This window comes from Eulemur rufifrons, chromosome 8, assembly GCF_041146395.1.
Source record: "Eulemur rufifrons isolate Redbay chromosome 8, OSU_ERuf_1, whole genome shotgun sequence".
NCBI classification, from domain to species: Eukaryota; Metazoa; Chordata; class Mammalia; order Primates; family Lemuridae; genus Eulemur; species Eulemur rufifrons.
This window is the reverse complement of record NC_090990.1, coordinates 47,490,750-47,512,174: the sequence shown is the minus strand read 5'-3', so window position 1 is coordinate 47,512,174 and position 21,425 is coordinate 47,490,750. Positions and strand designations below refer to the sequence as shown.

The 21,425-nt window shown below is 34.1% G+C and overlaps 1 protein-coding gene across 3 annotated transcripts in view; it reads right to left on the bottom strand.

The window, feature by feature from the left end:
- The window catches only part of ATG4C (autophagy related 4C cysteine peptidase), an 81,631-nt gene that overhangs the window by 37,056 nt on the left and 23,150 nt on the right, over positions 1-21,425 (bottom strand). For all 3 annotated transcript variants that reach the window (XM_069478016.1, XM_069478017.1, XM_069478015.1), the window contains 3 exons: positions 20,172-20,255; positions 3,931-4,164; positions 1,697-2,027 (listed from right to left, as the gene is read on the bottom strand). In XM_069478016.1, the coding sequence (XP_069334117.1) occupies positions 1,697-2,027; positions 3,931-4,164; positions 20,172-20,255 (649 nt within the window). The remainder of the gene's footprint in view (positions 1-1,696; positions 2,028-3,930; positions 4,165-20,171; positions 20,256-21,425) is intronic.

The window sequence follows — 21,425 nt, the reverse complement described above, 5'->3', positions numbered from 1 at the left end:
CTATCATCCAAATGGTATCAGAAATCAGGTTAAATTTTTCAAAGTTGAATATTACATTAAACTACTCAAAGAACATTAAAATATAAGTTACAAAATATATTTTAAAAAGTCTTGGGTATAAAGCTGTAATCCCCTCACCCTCAAAAAGAAGGATTTCTCTCAATCACTCACCTGGCTATATCAAACATTTTCTAGTCAGCGGCATGACAATATGCTTCAAAGTTTGCTTCATATTAACTTACATTACTAACTAGGAGTGAATTAATTGTGTTTGTCCTCTGGTACACTTACGAAGGTTTTCATTCTTTAAACAACAGCATAGCTTTTTTTTCCTTCGCCTAAAAACCTATATGACCTGAACAAATAAATTTCCTAATTTTAAGTCTTGAAATTCTATAAGTAAAACTGCAAATTGAAAACTATTTCTGAGTATAATATTCTCAATGCTGCACATGACGTAAAAAAAAAATCACAATAACAATATCTGTAAAAGGAAATTATGCAAATTGTAGAAATATAAATAATTTTATTTAACATATCATTATATATCATTCTTTAACTTAAAATGCCTTATTATTAATGTTCCCATGTGTTTAGTATAGAAGAGGGATTGGCAAACTATGGCTCATAGGCCAAATAAAACCTGTGATCTGTTTTTGTACCATTTGCTAGCTAAAAACTTTTCTGACAGTTTTAAGAAACTGAAGGAAGAAAAAAAAGAAGAAAAATGGGAAACAGAAACCTTATAAGGCCTGGAAAGCCTGAAATATTTAGTATTTGTCACTCTACAGAAAGTTTGTCTCTACCCTGAGGTAGAGAACATCTTGAAGGCTAGAAACTATGCTTTTATGATTATGCTTTTATAAATGTCATACCAAATTGGAATTGATATTATCATTAACAATCCGATTAATAACAATAGGCAAATACTTTTTCAGTTGTATACATCTGGCTTATAAAATATAAAAGCATGTTATTATTAAACAAAAATTATTTGTAATAATTTCAAATTTATATGTGATTTTAAGTGGAGTACATTTACCATACGATACTTAGATATTTTAATGATTTAGTTTATAATAATAATAATAGGATAGATGAGATAATTTTTTTTAAACTTAAGTAATATCCAAATAAATGGCATATAAAAAGCTGAGGTATAGTGAGATTTGACTTTCAACTGTTTTCTAACTACCCTGAATGTCACACTTTACTTTTACTATAATTATATTAATAGTCCCATACATTCACAATTCACAAGAATTTGATGTGTGCTAAGAAATGCTAAAAACATTAATTTCAGCTCTTGACATTTCATTATACTTTCAGCACTTTACAGCCCCCAAGTTATACTATCAAAAAAAAAAAAAACTATAATGTTATGCATGTTCCAAGGCTGAAAGAGATGTTAGTTTTAAGAACATTTCAATAAGGTCTTCTAATGAAAACCTGGTTAGAAAGAGACCTGGGATATCTGTACCTATGAGCAAAAGAAGAAAACTTTGTAGATAAATTAAATGTAACTAGAGTCACAATATGTCTTCTTTTTTACCTATTAGCAAATGAAAGCTCCTTTATGAACGTTCTCATACAGTTAGACTTTAAAAGTTCCAATTATATACATGCATTGTAAAAATCAGTATGTCTGGGCCTGAGGACCTCTGTCACAAGATGAAAGATTTTAAAACAATTTTACCTTAAAATGTGAGCAACCACAGCTGGTCCATACCAATCTCCAGCTTTTTTCCCAGATTTCTTTCCATATTCTATCAGTTGATGTAAGCCAAAGAAAGCCAAAGGGGAATCACCAAACCAAGAGATGATTTTCCTGTGATAAATTTCATTTCTCATTTCACGATCATCAGAGTATTTCCTGACTGTTTCCTTCAGAGAAATTGTTGAGGTTTTGAGTTCTCTTTCCCCTGAAAGCGATGCTTCAAATGATGCAGTAAATTTTTTTACAGTGTGGGAAGTCCATGATTCAGAGTCTGAATTTTCAATACTCAAAGCATCAGGCCAGGTCCAAGCTATAGTAGTTCCAAAGCAAGGTGTTCAGATCTTTTAAATAGTTAGACTTTAATAATTCTACTAAAATAAGTACGTAGCATTTAAAATCATATGGGTTACTAAACTAAGATAGTAGTAAACTCAGGAAAAGGCAAATATATACAAACAGAAAGTAGATTAATGGTTGTTTATGGAGAGGTATCAAGAATGGCTGCTAATGGGTATAAGGTTTCTTCGGGCAATGATGAAAAAATTCTAAAATGAGATTATGGTAATGGTTGGAGAAGTCTTTAAATATACTAAGAACCAATGAATTGTTCACTTTAAATGAGTGAATTTATAGCATTTAGATACAGTATATAGATAATTCAATAAAGCTGCTTAAAAAAACAAAGGTATGAACACAGAAAATATGTCAACATATCAGTGATGTTTATATCTATGTGGTAATATTATACCTAGACTTATCTATAGCTTCCAAAATTTGTAAAATGGAAATATATCACATATAATCAGGGGGAAAAATCACAAAAATAAAAAACAAAAGAAAGAAAAAATAGTAAACTAGGGTACAAATGAACAATTCTGTAAGGTACTCTTTTTTTTTCTTTTCTTGGACAGCATTGAGATGGAATAAATATTTTTGTATTCCATTATCAGACTGTTTATCAGACATCCAGTCTGACTACATAAAGACAAAATAAACACATGTACTAACATTTATAGTACTCATGAGAGGATATCTTCAGAAAGTGGATTTTGTTTTGATTATATGTTAAAAGTCTGACCATGAAGATTTTAAAATTTTTTCAAAATATTTTTTTCTATACATCCCTTCAGAATAACCTAATCATTATAGAGTAATACCAATTCTCTAATAAATGAAGAGTTAATAAAGGAAGTCATAAAAGATCAAAGATCTCAAAAAATCAAATATTAATATATCCATTACTTCACTGTTTTAATAACAAGACATTTGCCAAACATGCATGTAATTCTAAATTGACAAAATAAGTCATAGATTCAGACACCTAGTCAGGACTGAAAAATATTACAATCCTTGCCCATGATTGCACAAGACTACAAATAAATCATCCCAGAAAACCAGTTTAAAAATTCTTTTTCCTTGCATTTTTCACACCATTCTTCAATAAACATTCTCCCTAAATAATCTCATCAATAACCTCTACAGAAGGGTTACTAAATATTTGCCATGCATTACAGGGATATTTTCTAATACTTTAAAAAATCTGATAATGCTTAGTAATAATCAGATACGATAGCCTAAAATGGTAAAGTCCTCCTACAAATGCACACATTATAAAAAATGGACTATTAGAAAGGTGGCGCATTAGAAAAAAAAGATATATGTAAGTTAGGTATCAATGACATTTTGAGGGTCTAAAAGACACAGCACAATGACCTTATTAAGAATATGTCTAATCTATTTAATATAATTTATTATAATCATATTTATAAAGATAAAAATAATTTTAAATCATTATTGACATGTAGGGAGAAACTTTTAAAAAACAGCTTAAGATTAAAAAATACCAACTATCTCTGAAAATCACTGCTATTGACCTGCCCAGGACTTACTGAAATGAAGATAATCCAGAGTTCAACCAAAAGAAAAGAAGTAACAACAACAAAAGCCAAAGGGTACTAAAAATTGAACTACCTTAATTCGTGGTGGTGACTAAGAATAACAGGTATTAACCTGTGTTTTTGAAAGAGGAATCGTGAAAGTTTACATATAATATAAATCATATCTGGCCCAGTTCAATAAAAATGTAGTAAGCTAAATTATTTACAACTTTAGAAAACATCAGAGCGTCAAGAAATTAACCTCAGGAAATTTTATGCAGTTTTACAAGCTGGAGTTCAAATTGAAAAACAACAAAAACAAAATATTTTATTTACCTCTACCAAGAAAGTGTAGTATGAGTCCTTGGGCCAACAGCATCTGGCCAGTTCTCAATGTACAGCCCCAACCACAGTCTGTTGTTAAAGCTGAGCCTTCTATTTGAGGAAATTCTTCTCTGTAGGTCAGCCATATTCTAGAAATGAAATCTTTACGAAATTCTTCTACATTTCCTGCAATTACGTGATCTTCTATTGTACATCCTGATCTTGCAGGTAACATTTTATTTTCATCTACAAAATAAACATATAAACTATAGTCTAAAGATAACTAAAGGAATGTCTATAATGATAATACATTACCATTACTGTCTTAAGATATGGTGTATATTATAATCTTTCTAATCCTTCTTTTCTTTTTTTTTTTTTTTTTTTTTGAGACAGAGTCTCACTCTGTTGCCCAGGCTAGAGTGAGTGCCGTGGCGTCAGCCTAGCTCACAGCAACCTCAAACTCCTGGGCTCAAGCAATCCTCCTGTCTCAGCCTCCCGAGTAGCTGGGACTACAGGCATGCACCACCATGCCCGGCTAATTTTTTTCTATATATATTTTTAGCTGTCCATATAATTTCTTTCTATTTTTAGTAGAGATGGGGTCTCGCTCTTGCTCAGGCTGGTCTCGAACTCCTGAGCTCAAACGATCCGCCCACCTCGGCCTCCCAGAGTGCTAGGATTACAGGCGTGAGCCACCGCGCCCGGCCCTAATCCTTCTTTTCTAAATTAAAAGGAAGATAAATTTTATACTGTCTAATCAGGTTGTTATGAAAATCAAATGAGATTTTTTTCCTGTTTCTTGGCCACTAGTCTATCTTCTTTTGAAAAGTTTCTGTTCATGTCCTTTGAACTGCTCAACATCTCTAATCATCAGGGAAATGCAAATCAAAACCACAATGAAGTATCACTTAACTCCACTGAGAACAGCTTTATCAAAAAGTCCCAAAACAGGTCGGGCGCGGTGGCTCACGCCTGTAATCCTAGCACTCTGGGAGGCCGAGGCGAGCGGATCACTCAAGGTCAGGAGTTCGAGACCAGACTGAGCAACAGTGAGACCCTGTCTCTACTAAAAATAGAAAGAAATTATCTGGCCAACTAAAAATATATATAGAAAAAATTAGCTGGGCATGGTGGTGCATGCATGTAGTCCCTCGGTCCAGGAGGCTGAGGCAGTAGGATCCCTTAAGCCCAGGAGTTTGAGGTTGCTGTGAGCTAGGCTGATGCCACAGCACTCTAGCCTGGGCAACAGAGCGAGACTCTGTCTCAAAAAAAAAAAATAAAAGTCCCAAAACAACAAATGTTAGCGTGGATGTGGAGAGTTAAGAACACTCATACACTGCTGGTGGGACTGCAAACTAGTACAACCTCTACAGAAAGTAGTATGGAGATACCTCAAAAAACTAAAAGTAGACCTACCATTTGATCCAGCAATTCTACTTACTACTACCCAACGGAAAAAAAGACATCTGCACTCGAATGTTTATAGCAGCACAATTCACAATTACAAAGATGTAAAAACAATCCAAGTGTCCATCAATATATGAGTGGATTAATAAAATGTGGTATATATATATATATACTCAGCCATAAAAAAAAATGAACTACCTATTGTATTATCCTGGGTGGAGCTGGAGACCATTCTTCTAAGTGAAGTATCACAAGAATGGAAAAACAAACACCACATGTATTCACCATTAAATTCATACTAATTGATCAACACTAATGTGCACATATGGTAAGTAACATTCATAGGGTATTGGGCAGGTGGGAGGGGAGAAGGAAATGGGTAAACCCACACCTAAGGGATGCGGCGCATGCTGCCTGGGGGATGGGCACGTTTATTGGGTGGTACAAAGGCAACTTATGTAACCAAAGCATTTGTACTCCTGTAATACTCTGAAACAAACAAAAAAGTAGATGGATGTACTAAAGACATAAAAACTGAATAAAGTTCAGAATATTATGTACAGTTAAAAAAAGAGACAATGGGAGAATTACAAGTACAGATCATAAGCAAAAAGCAGTAGTCTTTCTTAAATATTTTTATGTAGTTATGTTTGGCCTAGTCATGCTAATTCATACAAATATTGATTGAAAATATCAGAAAACCCAATTAACAACAGCTTATATATCAATATTGTTAATTTATTTATAAAACAAAAAGACTAGCTTTGTTTAAGCTTTTCAAAGACTTGAATCCCGATAATCTTTCTTCCTAGCATATAGTCAATTATTAGTCTTTCACATTGTGCATTTAGAATATGAATATGGGTTAGGTTTCCATAAACATGACTTTTTCATGCCATTGTTAAATTCCTTTATATTTTGTTAATTATTTGCCTTTATATTCATTTCTGTAAATAGAAATTACAACATATTCTATTTCCACTAACTCTATTTTCAATAAATTTTATCCAAAGTTGCCTAAAAAAAAGGAAAGAAAATCAAATCAATGAGAATGAATGCTAAAATGTTTTGTACACTGTAGAGGTAACTAATATAAAGTATTATCAGTAATACTGTTGTTAATAATTTTCTATATCCTAAACATAATCAACTCTTTGATGAAGGGATAATATAAAAATATATTTTCTCTTTACTTCATCTGGCTCAGGATATACATATTAGAGCTCTCTGAATGTGATTTGCAAATAAAATGTCATGATTTGTCAGTATCTGAAAATGTCTATAATCACATAAGCTAGTTCTTAAAATCAAATAAACTATGCATACTGTATTGTCATGAATATTCATACACAAATTATAAAATCAAAACTAACAAGCTAAAGAGTAAGTTAAATATAGTTATACTTTTATGTTCAAATGTAATTTTTTAAAACCTGTTGCCACCCACATCTATCATTTTTAAAAGGCTTTACCAAGTAGCTGAGATTTTTCAGATTTTTAAGATAGACATGAATTCCAAGAAGAATAAAATGAAATTCACACCAAAGACAAAGAATTGGTCTTAGTAAAAAAAAAAAAAAAAAAGAGAGAGAGAGAGAGAAAGAGAGGGAGAGAGAAAGACAGAAACAAAGAAGTAACAGCTTCAAAATACCTGGAGAGAAAAATCTTCATGTCTTTTTAAAGTAACCAAAGAATTCTTAAACAGAACACAAAAAACGCTAACCATTTAAGGAATAAAAAAGCTAACTAGACTATATTAAAACTAAGAATGATCTTCTTCAAAAGATACCATTAAGTGGCTGAAAAAGCAACTAATGAAGTAGGTAAAGACATTTTCTATAGATGTATCCAAAAAAGGATTCATATCCATAATATATAAAGCAAATCTAGTAATCAGTTTAAGAAACACAGATAATCTAATAGAAGACATATCCAAACGGCTAAGAAACGTGAAAATATACTCAATTTTATCTGTTCAGAGAAATGCAAATTAAAATAAAATCGTGACTCTAATAAAATGGTAAAAATACCAAGTATTGGTGAGGTGAAAGCAAGCAGACTTCTCATATATACCTGGTAGGAATATAAATTGGCACAACTACTTTGTAAAACTCTTTGGCAGTATATGCTGAGGCTGAACATATGAATACCCAATGATCCAGTAATTACATTCCTGGGAATACATACTGAATGAAAATCCATATACACATTCACCAATGTACATGTACTAGAATATTCACTCACAAGGGAGCTCTCAGCAATTGCCAAAAATAAAAGCTATCCAAATGACCACAAAGTATAAAATAAATAAAGTGTGGCATATTCAAACAAATGAAATACTCATAGAAATACAAAAATATCCCACTCCCAACAAGGTAAGTAACACAATGTCTAGCAATCAATCAAGGACTATTAGGCATGCAAAGAGCCAAGAAAACACAAACCAAAATGAGAATATTCAGTCACTCAGAACTGATCCAGAACTAACATAAAAGCTAGTATTAGTAAACAAGGACATTAAAAGATATTACAACTTTATCCTGTATGTTCAAAACAGTAAATAGAGATATGGAAGATAAAAAATAAATGGTCAGCCAATGTGGCAGTACATGCCTGTAGTTCCAGCTACCTGGAAGTCTGAGACAGGAAGATTGCTTGAGTCTAGGAGTTCAATATCAGCCTGGGTGATACAGCAAGACCCCATCTCAATAAAAGCATCTTCTAGATATGAAGACTACAATGTCCAAAATGAAAAATATACGGGCCAGGATTTACAGCAGATTAGACATTGCTAAAGAAAAGACTGGTGAACTTGAAGACACAGCAATGGGAGTTACCCAAAATAAAACAAAGAGAGGAAAAAAATGTTTATATATATTATAAAAGAACATTATGAGCTGTGGTACAATTTCATGCAAGCTAATATAATTCCAGAAGGAAAGGAAAGAAAAAATATTTAAAGACAAAATGGCCACCCCCAAATTTTAATTTGAGGAAAACTAGGAAACAACAGATCCAAAAAGCTCAGTAAAAACACAAGAAACATGAAGAAAACTACACCAAAGGGTATCACAGAAAAATTATTGAAAACCAGTGATAAAGAGTAAACCTTAAAAGCAATCAAGAAAAAAAAAAATCAAGAAAAGAAAGACATACTATGTACAAAGAAAGAAAAAGATGACATTAGATTTCTCATTGCAAACAAAACAAGCAAGAAGATAGTGGAGCAACATCTTTAAAGTACTGAAGGAAAAACAAATCATCAACCGGGAAGTCTATACCCACCAAAATTATCTTTCAAAAATAAAGGCAAAATGAAGACATTTTCAGATATACAAAAGCTGAAAGAATACATGATCAGCAGACCTGCATTACAATAAATCTTTAAGGAAGTCCTTCAGGCAGCAGGAAAATAATACCAGATGGAAATATAGATTTACACAAAGGAATGAAGGACACCAAAAATGATAACCTTTTTAAAGTATATTTGACTATTTAAACAAAAATAGCAATGTACCATAGGGTGTATAACATATGAATAAATAAAATATATGACAATAATAGCATAAAGGCCAGGAGGAGGAAAGTGAAGTATATTACTATAAGGTTCTTTACATATGTGAATTGATATGATATCACTTGAAGGTAGAATGTGATAAGTTAAAGATGTATACTACAAACCTTAAAGCAATCACTAATAAATAACACAATTAAAAGTTACAGCTAATAGGCCAACAATACGGAGATTCCTCAAAGAACTAAAAATAGACCTATCATTCAATCCAGCAATCCCACTATTGAGTATCTACCCAAAGAAAAAAAAGTCATTTTATCAAAAAGACACCTGCATTTGAATATTTACTGCAGCACAATTCATAACTGCAAAGATGGGGAACCAACTCAAATGTCCATCAATTCATGAGTGGATTAACAAAATATGGTATATGTATACTATGGAGTCCTATTCAGCCATAGAAAAGGATTAATTAATGCCTTTTGAAACAATTTGGATGGAACTGGAGACCATTATCCTAAGTGAAGTATCACAAGAATGGAAAAACACCACCACATGTACTCGCTATTAAATTGGAACTAAACGATGAGCACACATGTGCACAGAGGAATGTAAAACTTAATGGGAATCAAGCAGGGGGGGAGGGGAGGAGCGGACGGGCAAAAACCTACCTAATGGGTACAATGAATACTATTTGGGTGATGGGCACACTTATAGCTGTGACTCAAGCATTACAAAACCATGTAACCAAAAACATGTATAGCCCCTTAATACTTTGAAATAAAAGAATGAATAAATAAATAAATAAATAGGCCAAAAAAAGTTACAAAATGGAATCATAAAAAATACTCAATCCAAAAGCAGGTAGAAAAAGAAGGAAAGAGAACAAAGAACAGATTTCAAAAATAGAAACAGCAAATAATGAAGTGATACACTTAACCTAACTTTATCAATAATCATATTAAATGTACATGGTTTAAACACCTTAATTAAAAGGCAGAGATTACCAGATTGGTTAAAAAACTAAGACCCAACTGTGCATTTCCTACAAGAAACACACTTTAAATAAAAAGACACAAATTGGGTAAATGTAAAAGACTGAAAAAATATATGCTAGGCAACCCTAAGCAAGAAAAAAAAAGCTGAAGTGGCTATATTAATATAAGACAAAGTAGATTTCACAGCAAAGAATATCTCCAGGAATAAAGAAAGTCATTTTATAATTATAAAACAGTCAATTCAGTAGGAGATCACACAATTCTAAATGTTTATGCACCTAACAACAAAGTTTCAAAATATGGCAAAATGACATATAGCAAAACCAGTTTTCTTTTCTCATCAAAGTTATTAGGAAACAATGCTGAACCAAAAGATGTTATTCAAGGACCTACTGTACATCTTTTGCTTAAAGTCAGTTTCCAAGAGCCTATCGACCTACTATAAATTAAACAGAAACTGATAGAACTTCAGCGAGAAATAGACAAATCCACAATGAAAATGTTAAACCATTTTGGTCCCTGAGATACAACTGGTATACTAGAGGTAACTCCAAATTACAGTTTTTCCTTAATGGCTCTTAGGCCCATCATGTCCTAGATCATCTAAGAGGAAAACTTTGAAAAATCCTAGCCAGAGGGGGACATGGTATCTGTGGGAAGACGAGGCTTGATAAAAAAAAAAAAAATAGTAAGATAAAAATCCCTAATTGTCTCCCCAAAGGTATCTTGTAAAAATAATTTTAAATTTTGATATTTGGTCAAGATGATACTTACTAGGAGGGCCATTTGGATTTATATACATATACTTTGACAGAACAGTGTACAACATGATATCTTATATTGAGATGGAAAATTATATAATACAAGGAGAAGAGTTTGTAGCTCAGAAAAGGTAGCAAGATAAATTTAAAGCTTGAGAGGTCAGGATATATTTAGCATTGTTAAAATAATCTAATTTTTACAACCATGTTCTAATATTACTAGAAATCAAATAATAGAGGCACAACCAAGTTTAAGCATCTTATACTTACTATGAATTAACTTACTGTAGATGACTCAGAAGGTGGTAAAATAAAACCACTGTGGATGAAAACTACCACCATCTAAGCACTTAGACATTTATGAGATATCAAAATGCCAATGACTTCAAACAGAAAGGAAATTAAAACAAATGAACAAAACTATTCATCAGATAAATGCCACAAAAAATGAGATGAGTGACTCAAACTAAAGTAACTTCACTAAAATCCTTAGCAGAACAAAAGTTACTAGAAAATTTCTATATAATAGAAAAGGAGATATTAAAGCATCAAGAATTTCAGTAGGAATATAATCCAGTTAGAAATATACTGCAAACATTAAAAGGAATTTATGCATTTATAAGAAAAACACGGAAAACATTTATCTGTTCTGCCTCTGTCCACTGACATGGCCTATGAGAATGGCATCCTATAACGTACCCTTGTGCTCAGTTTACAGTCTCTAACCCTATCTTTCTGCTAAAGGAAATCAGGGTTCATTGGGAAATGGCTGATTTCCTATCTGATGCTGAAAAGCACAAAGTGGGCCTGAATACCTTGTTACAGAAGAAAACAAGACGTTTCCAAAGATTAAGTAGGTTTTGTTGAAAGATACAGAAGCCAATCTCAAAGGACCTTCCATTTGCCAAATTCAAGACAATCTGAGCATCAAAAGGAGATTAGTGGCTGAGATCACCTAACATACAGTAAATCTGAAAAGCCATGAGTCCATAGAGAGACAGAAAATATTAGCATTAAAATTCTTAAATGAGATGAACAGAATATTATATTTCTGGTGAGGCAACAAAAAAAGTCTTGACAAAGTAGGGCAAAAACCTCAGGACATGCATAAAGAACTAGAAATTCACCAAAGTAATATCAATTAGAAGATTCATAAATCTTTATATATTCTGGGTTTGTGTACCCACAGAAGAGAGAAATTAGTCTACCGTAATCAACAGACTTTGATGTCATGTATTCTAAAATTTAAAACTCCACTATTAAGAAATGTCCTTAACGTTATTCCCTCAATGTCATATTTCCCTTTGTTCTGAATGAAGACTCCAATTCGCTTTAATCTTACCCTGTGACTCCCCTTTACTATACTTACAGTGACTCCCCTTGTTTTATATTGCACCTTGGTTACTGTGACTCTATTTTCAAAATGTATATTTGAATCTCTTTTGAAATGCATATTTGACCTCATTTACTATTACTCTTCCTGTTTTCAAAATTATACTTCACTTAAATTTGTGCGCTTTTAAGTACTAGGGCCTCCCTCACTGTGGATACCAAAACAATTTCTGGAAAGGTCTAAGAGGGTGATTTTGGGTTACACTCATTTAATTTTTTTTTCTTTATGGACTCTACTGTGCTTTGGAGAGGTTACACTCATTAGAAAAAGAGAATCCACATAATGGAAAGTTAGAACAGAAATACGACATTCTTCTGGCTAATGGGCAATTCCCCTCATTCTTTCCTGCATGCAGATATTTTTAGTGAAGGGCAAATGTAGTATCTCCAAAAATTCTGAGAATATAGTCTTATTTCCACAATAATACAAGACTTTACTACATATGTTGTTTATAATGGCAAAAAAACTAAAAACAATCCAAACATCTATCAACAGTAGAATGAATAATCTGTGGCAATTCATAGAATGAAATATCATACAGCAGCAAAAATAAACTAGAACCACACAAAACATGAACTAATCTCAAAAATACAATGTTGAAAGCCATAAGCAAGTAACAGAAGCAAAATATATCTTGATGCCATTTACAAAAATGTAAAAAAACACAAAACTAAATAATCAAGGATACCAGAATAGTGGCATTTTTCTAGGCATAGGGAGGGACACAACTGAGTAGAAGCACAGAGAGATTTAAAAATTACTCATAATGTTGTAATGGTGTATTTCTTATGTTGAGTACAGTTTTATTATTAGCCTTTTTTTTTTTTTTCTTTTTGAGACAGGGTCTTGCTCTGTCTCCCAGGCTAGATTGTAGTGGCATCATCAATGCTCACTGCAATCTCAAATTTCTGGGCTCAAGCAATCTTCCTGCCTCAGCCTCCTGAGTAGCTGGGACTAGAGGCCCACGCCACCATGCCTAGCTAAATCTTCTATTTTTGTAGAGACAAGGCATCACTCTTTCTCAGGCTGGTCTCAAACTTTTGAGCTCAAGTGATCCTCCCTCCTTGATCTCCCAGAGTGCTAGGATTACATGTATGAGCCACCACACTCCCGGCCTTATTATTGGTCTTGAAAGTATACATATAAGTTTTTATCTTCTCTATGTATGAACAATTCATAATTTCAAAAATTTTTAAATACTTAGAATATAAAGTTATTAAAATAATAAAAATTAAGTATTTACAATAATAATACAAAGAAGAAAAAGTCCTTCCACTGGATTCTGTCATATCTCCTATACTTAATACTATAAGGAGAGCTAGGTGACTATAAGACCAACATGCTGAGATTAGTGGAGTGGGAAGGTAGATACAACAAGGGTTCTTGATGATGCTACTATGGCACAGAATTAACCAGCCTAGAGCCTGCCTTACCTCAGGACTTCTGCTTGTGTGACAATACATCTCCTTATTATTTAAGCCATTTTCAAATGGTTTATTGCATCCAATAGCATCCCTTCTGATTTGATCTACCTCTATAGTTTTATAATGGACTGTACTTGTACTTTATCACAAATATCACAATGGGATTATTTTTGTGATTGTTCGTTTAATGTCTCTCATCTGTTGGGCTGTAAGTTTCTTGAGAGTAAAGATTGTATCTGCCATACCTTCAGCAATAACTCTAGTGCCTGGCACATAGTAAGCTCTCAATAAATACCTGTGGAATGAATAAATAACTTCATTCATCTAATCCCGTACTTGTTTATTATTTCAACAAAGCTACAGTAAACATCTTGTACATGTGTTCTCCACACATACAGAGAACTTCTCTAAGGTAAATGATTAAAGGTAGAAATGCTGAGTCCTAAGTAACATGTAATTTCAATTTTTCCAAGTATTCTCAAATTTCTCACAAAGAAGTTATACCAATTTACCCACCCAACAGCAGTTTGAGTTCCTATTTTTTCATATCCTTGCTAACACTTGATATCATCAAAATCTTTACATTTTTATATAACTGATAAGAAACAGTATCTCATTTTAATGTGCATTCCCCTTATTATTAGGATAAGCATTTTCTTATGCTTGCCTGGCCATTCAAGTTTCTACTTAAAAAGCACCTGTTCATTTTCTTGGCTCATTTTTTGGGGGGTTGTTCATGTTTTTCATATTGATTTGTGGTTCTTTATTATTTTGGAAACTAATCCTTTCTGATTTTATATATATATATATATATATATATATATATCCACACATGCACACACAGATATTTTCTTTTTGGAAGACGTGGTCCAGAGCCTGGAAGAAGTAGTAGTCAGTTGGTATAAGGTCTGGTGAATAAAGTGAATGACAGAGAGTTTCTAAGTCTCATCTCTGTAGTTCGAGCAGTGTTGTTTGTGTGACATGTGGTTGACTATTGTCTTGTAAGAGGATTGGCCTGTCTCTACTGACCAATCCCAGCTGTTTAATTGCAAGCATCTTCATCATTTCATTCAATTGGTTGTAGTAGACATCTGCTATAATCGATGGACTAGGTATTATGAAGCTGTAGTGGATAATACCAGCGCTGGACCACCAAACAGACACCATTAGCTTTTTTTGATGAATATTTGATTTTGGACTGTGTTTCAGTACTTTATCCAGTCATTGTGCCGAATGCTTGTGATTGTCAAAAAGAATCTATTTTTTATCACACATAACAATATGGTATAGAAATGGTTCACCTTTATGTCATGACAGCAAAAAAAAGGCAAGTTTCGATATGATTTTTCTCTTGATACGTGTTTAATTTATTTAATACCCATTTATCCAGCTTCTTTACCTTGTCAATTTGTTTTAAATGGTCTAAAATTTTTAGAATAGTAACATCAAACCTTGTTGTTAATTTATGCATAGGTTGAGATGAATTCACTTCCACTACAGTTTTTAGTTTATCATTATTTACCTTGGTCTCAGGTCATCCACGTGGCCCATTTTTAAGATTAAAATTACCAGAACAGAACTTTTTAAACCATCAAAGTACTATGTGTTCATTAGCCACATCCTTTCCAAACATTTGATATTTTGAGCTGTCTGTGTTGTATAGGTTTTACAACAGAACTCATGTTTGAAAATAATACAAAAATTGTTCTAAACAAAATTTGAAAGATAACCACAAGTCAAAATGTGCATTTGAAAGAATGAGGATGTACCTTTACAATAAAAATAAAACAACAAGTGTCAAAGTGAAATGTCAGATATTAACTGGCAAACTTAATACTTAGGAAAATTGCACATTTCATACTTAATAACCTAATATTACTGATTTTGCTTTTCTATTCTTACCACTCTAGGGAAAATGCTCTCTTAAATGTCATCCGCAATTTTCTCATTGCCAGATCCTACAGCCTCTACTCAGGCCATTTCCTGCTCAAGCTCTTTTGAGCATTTATACACTTTGTTCAACCCCCTTCTTCCTGAAAATCTCTTTCCTTTGGTTTCTATGACAGCATACTAATATGGGTTTTGTCCCATATATTGCCTTTCCCTTCTCAATTTAATTCACTGATCCTAGGCTGGGCGTGGTGGCTCACACCTGTAATCCTAGCACTCTGGGAGGCTGGGTCGAGAGGGTAGCTTGAGCTAAGGAGTTCGAGACCAGCCTGAGCAAGAGCAAGACTCTGTCTCTACTAAATATAGAAAAATTAGCCAGGCATGGTGGCACACGCCTATAGTCCCCCAGCTACTTGGGAGGCTGAGGCAGGAGGATCCCTTGAGCCTAGGAATCTGAGGTTGTTGTGAGCTGGGCTGGTGCCATGGCACTTGCCAAGGTAACAGAGACTCTGTCTCAAAAAAAAAAAAATTCCTTCCTCCTCAGCATATTCTTAAAGATAGATATTCTCCACCTATACTTTCCATCAATATGACCTTATCTACTGGCCTTAAATACCACCTTGTTGAAAACAATTAACAAATTGATATGTCTCCCCTTCATTCCCAAACAGCCTAATTCAAACACCACATGTCCAAATTTAAATTATCTTCCCCCTCAAAATCCAAGCTTCCTCTAATATACCACATTTGGTTATTAACACTACCTACTATCAAAGATAGAGGGCTTTAAGTCTTCTTTGTCTCCTCTCTGTCTCTTAAGACCCCAAATCCAAATCATTTGCCAGATATTGTTGATTCTACCTTAAAATATCTCAAATCCACCCTCTCCTTTCCATTTCCACTGCCCTATATCAGAGTCATTGTATGCTGCCTGCTAATGGACTTCCAATCCTTCTATATTGCCATCAGTTATCTTTCTAAAGCATTAAATGGAAAAACATATTTTCTTTTAGTTTATATGCAACACTTGACTTCTGACACCAAATGTGTGGGGTTTTTTTCCCACACCAACCAATTTTCCATTCTCTGTACACTAACTGGGTGTCCTATAATTCAACTATGACACTAACTACTTGAAGTTAGCACAGACCCCACAGGTTAAGGGCTCAGTCCCATAAGACTAACCTCTTCTTCAGATGCCAATCTTAAGAAGAGGATTTCAGGTTATCCACACTTCCATCCAACTTGGATACAAATCAATGGTTCCCACTACCTACTCTTCAGGTTCAATAATTTGTTATAATGGCTCACACAACTCAGAGAAACATTTACATTTTCCACTTTATTATAAAGAATATGATAAAGCAGCGGTCCCCAACCTTTTTGGCACCAGGGGCGGTTTCATGGAAGACAATTTTTCCACAGATGGGGGTGGGAAGTACGGAGCCAGGGGTGGGGGAAGAAGTGGGGAGGAGGTGGAGCACAGGCTGTGATGTGCAGCCCTGTTTTCCTAACAGGCCAACAGACAGGTACCGGGCAGGAGCCCAGGGGTTGGGGACTGCAGTGATAAAGGATACGGATGAAGAGCTATATAAAGCAAGGTCCAGAAGAGTCCCAAGTGCAGGAGCCTCTGTCCCCATGGAGTTGAGGTGTGTTACCCTTCCAGCAGGTGGATATGTTCACCAACCCAAAAGCTCTCCCAAAACTGGACTTTAGGGACTTTTATGGAGGTGTCATCACAGGGGCATGATCAATTATCAACTCAATCTCCAGTTCCTCTCCCTTCCCCAGAGGATTGGGTATGGGGCTCAAAGTTCCAAGCTTCTAATCACGACTGTTCTTTCTGGTGAATAGATCCCATCCAGGCACTCACCAAGAGTCACCTCATTAGAACAAAAGATGCATTCTAATCACCCAGGAAATTTCAAAGGATTTAGGAGCTCTGTATAAGACATTTCTATCACTCAGGAAATTACAAGAATTTTGGGAACTCCGTGTTAGGAACTAGGATCAAAGACCAAACACTAGAACAAAAGATGCCACTACATCCCTATCACTCAGGAGATTACAAGGGTTTTAGGAGCTCTGTGTCAGGAACTGGGGGCAAAAACCAGTATATATATTTCTTATTATTTCACAAGCGTATGTTTAGCTATGATTGTCATGTGCTTATTCTGGGCATGATCAATGTCCTAGCCAGCATATTCTCAACAAATGATTACTGAAAATAATTAACTGAAATTTGGTATTTTGTCACTCAAAAATCTAGGAGAATAATAATTGTTGTAATTAGGAAGCCAGCTAGGTACCCCGCCCCCTACCACTCTGAAAACATAGTAAACTTGCTTGAACGAAAAATTACAGGTCATGCAGAAGTCCAACGCTAGCCCCAAGATTTCTGCAAATTCTCCATGGCTTAAGTTTTCATGGTCCTACCTGCTTCTAGCTCCTGCAATGATAATGTTATCTTTTTTCACTCCAGATGCCAAATTCAACACTTTTCAAAAAAATACTTTTATGTCAAACATTTCATGAGCTTAACTGACATTACTGAAGATCAGGGGATGTTAACAAGGAAACCTCTCAAGGGACATACAGCCAGACTCCTCCCACCTTTTTGGCTCTCTCTCCTTTCTTATTCCCTCACCCCACACCTTTCCCCTTCCCTATTCCCTTCCCCCACTCCTAGTCAAGAACAGAAGAGTCGGCCGGGCGTGGTGGCTCACGCCTGTAATCCTAGCACTCTGGGAGGCCGAGGCGGGTGGATCGCTCAAGGTCAGGAGGTCAGGAGTTCGAGACCAGCCTGAGCAAGGGCGAGACCCCGTCTCTACTAAAAATAGAAAGAAATTATCTGGCCAACTAAAAAATATATATAGAAAAAATTAGCCGGGCATGGTGGTGCATGCCTGTAGTCCCAACTACTCGGGGGGCTGAGGCAGTAGGATTGCTTGAGCCCAGGAGTTTGAGGTTGCTGTGAGCTAGGCTGATGCCACGGCACTCTAGCCCGGGCAACAGAGTGAGACTCTGTCTCAAAAAAAAAAAAAAAAAAAAAAGAACAGAAGAGTCTTTTATTTGACTCATAGTTGCAATAGCCATTTACTTTTTTTTTTTATTTCAGCATATTGTGGGGGTACAAAAGTTTAGGTTATGTATATTGCCATTTACTTTTAATCTCTTGAGTATTTCTTCAAAAAAATATATAATGCTATCCCTAAAAGAAATTCTAATGATGACACTTTTTCAAATTCCCTATATCATGAATAATATCATTTAGAATGCTTATATGTACCAGACACATCACTAAACACCTATGAAATAGGTATCATTAATACTTAGGGAGATCAACAATTAAAAAGCAAAAAGAGCCAAAATTTAAACCCAGACATGTCTGACCCCAAAGCCCATACTCTTAACCATAGTGCTGTGGCTATCCTTTGTCTGTAAAAAAATGACCTAACTCTTCGGCATAGTATTCAAGATCCTCCTCCATAATTTGATCCTTTTCAGAATTATCTCCCACCACAGCTAAACTGGATATCTCTCTGTTTCCTAAATATGCTCTCTAATATCTCACTACTATTGCTTTCATCATGCCATTCTATTTACCAAAAATGCATCCCTTTGTTAGGACTTCCTACTCATCCTTCAAGATTGCTGTAAGGATTTAATGAGTTAATACATGTAAATTTCTTAGACTACTGCCTGTCACAATTTTAAATGCTCGATAAATGTTAGCTGTTATTATCACAAGCCATTTATAAGGTTTTAGAAAATTGCTCAGCCTGGGTGACATTGTGAGACCTACAAAAAATTTTTTAAAAAATTAGCCAGGTGTGTAGGCTAGTTACTTGGGAGGCTGAGGCAAGAGAATCGCTTGAGCCCACGAGTTGGAGGGTGCAGTGAGCTGTGATCACACCACTGCACTCCATGGAGCCTAAGCGACAAAGTGAGAACCTGTCTCAAAAAAAAAAAAAAAAACTGCTAATAAATGATATACCAAAAATGAATAAAAGCCTTGATATTAACATATTCTCATACACATTCATTCTCTTTCTCTCTCTCTCTCTCTCACACACACACACACACACACACACCCGAGCAAAGATGTATATTAAAAAGAATACCAATATTACAGACCTGAAATTCTGTATCCCCCATAACAAGATGAAATAAAAAAAAAAAAAAAAAAGAAACGAAACTAAGGAAGACCAAAAAAAAAAAAAAAAAATTTCAGCTCTGCCATTTAATACTCATGAGACTTTGGATAAAATATTTAACTTTTTAAAGCTCTTGCCTTCACATTCATAAGATGGAGATACTTGAATCTACCTTGTAGGTTTGTTGTGAGAATTAAAGATATTTCCCGAACAGACTAGCATGGTGCCTGGCACTCAATAAATGACATAAATTATTAAAAGAAAATATAAGATAATTATTGAAAGAATGAGTATATATAGAAATTCAGACATATCAAATAAAGTCAATTTCAGATACTGAAACATCCTTAAGAATTGAAAAAAATCATCATTTTTAGGTTATCTACAGTTACACCTTTATTCATTATCATATAATTTGAAGTTATCAGAGAACTTGATAAAGAATATCAATTCAAATAATGTTTACTTAGTACTCATACTATCAGTCTAAAACCATGAGGGATATAACAAAAGACGACAAGAACATTATCCTCAAGTAGTTCACAAGAAACCCAAACCATATGGTAATATATTGTGTGCTGTATAAACTACAAATAGTTAACAGAAATATAGCAAAAGTGGATTAGTCTGGAAATAAAATAGTAAAAACAGTTACACAATGAGTTTTTACAAAAATTGTTAAGTGTTTTACAAAGATAGCACTTACCTTCATATTTAAAATGGTAACATTTTCCAAGCAATAATACAGGGGAATTTCTACTAAAATATGTCTTTGTTTTCAATACCCAACCTAACCGGAAAAAAAAGAAAAAGAGTTTTGTAATTAAAAGATTTCAGACTAAAAGTCTAGGAGAATTTTCTTTTATTTAATTTCAAATCATCAATTATCACTTATGGATGTGTATTCTTGGGGTTTTTTTTTTTGTTTCTTTTATTCTTATTTCAGCATATTGTGGGGGTACAAAAGTTTAGGTTACGTATATTGCCCTTGCCCCCACACCCCCCCAAGTCAGAGTATTCTTGGGTTCTTATGGTACGAAATTTAAAACGTACAAATTCTACTCCACTTTCCCTGACCACTTTTCCCAACCACTTTTCACAAAGGCAACAATGTTATCAATTTCTTATTTCCTTCCATCTTGGGCAATTAAAAAGCTTAAAGTATTTGAACATTCCAATGAAGTAATTTAGGGAAAAGATCATATGGTAGACTATTGCTTATGATAAAAGTGGACCTCTGAATGTTCCTAGAGAAATTGGCTATAACTCCAAATTAGCTATAACTCCATCATTTCAGCCAAATGAAGGTGTCTGAAAGTGGTATAGCTTTCAGACATCCCCATCCCAAATTTCCACCTCTCCACCCTCAACCCCCAAATTTAGTTGCAAACTAATTCTTACAATTTTGTTCCTACTAAACCGTCAATCCTTTTTGGGTTTTCATGATGCCATTAATAGTTCTGAATTCCCTGAGAAAAGTTCTTGCCCACTACATTCTTGAATGTATATGAATGTATATTTTCACAAGTATATGAAATTCCTGAATGCTAATGATAGGTTTAAAACTATCTCCTAAAATACAAGAGTGTATAAATAGAAATAATCTGAAATTAGGAGTCTTAAGTAGACTATCTGCTCTTTATATTTAACAGAGTAGTTAAAAAGTTTAAACGGGGTGAATGAAAGTGCTCCCTTAAGGTAATATACAAATAAATAAAAATATTTATTTATAATAAAGATGATGCAAGTCTCTGAATTTGGTAAGGAAAGAGAATGAGAAGTCAAATAAATACAATAATTAGACTTCATTAAACTTCACTTAGATTACAATACTTTGCAAAATAGTTCCTCTGTGGTCAGTCTTTCCCTACCTAGCAAATGCCACAGATCACTGCCAAATTAATCTCCCTATGGCTCAGCTTTTATTAGGTAACTATTCTGCTCAAAAAATACTTCAATT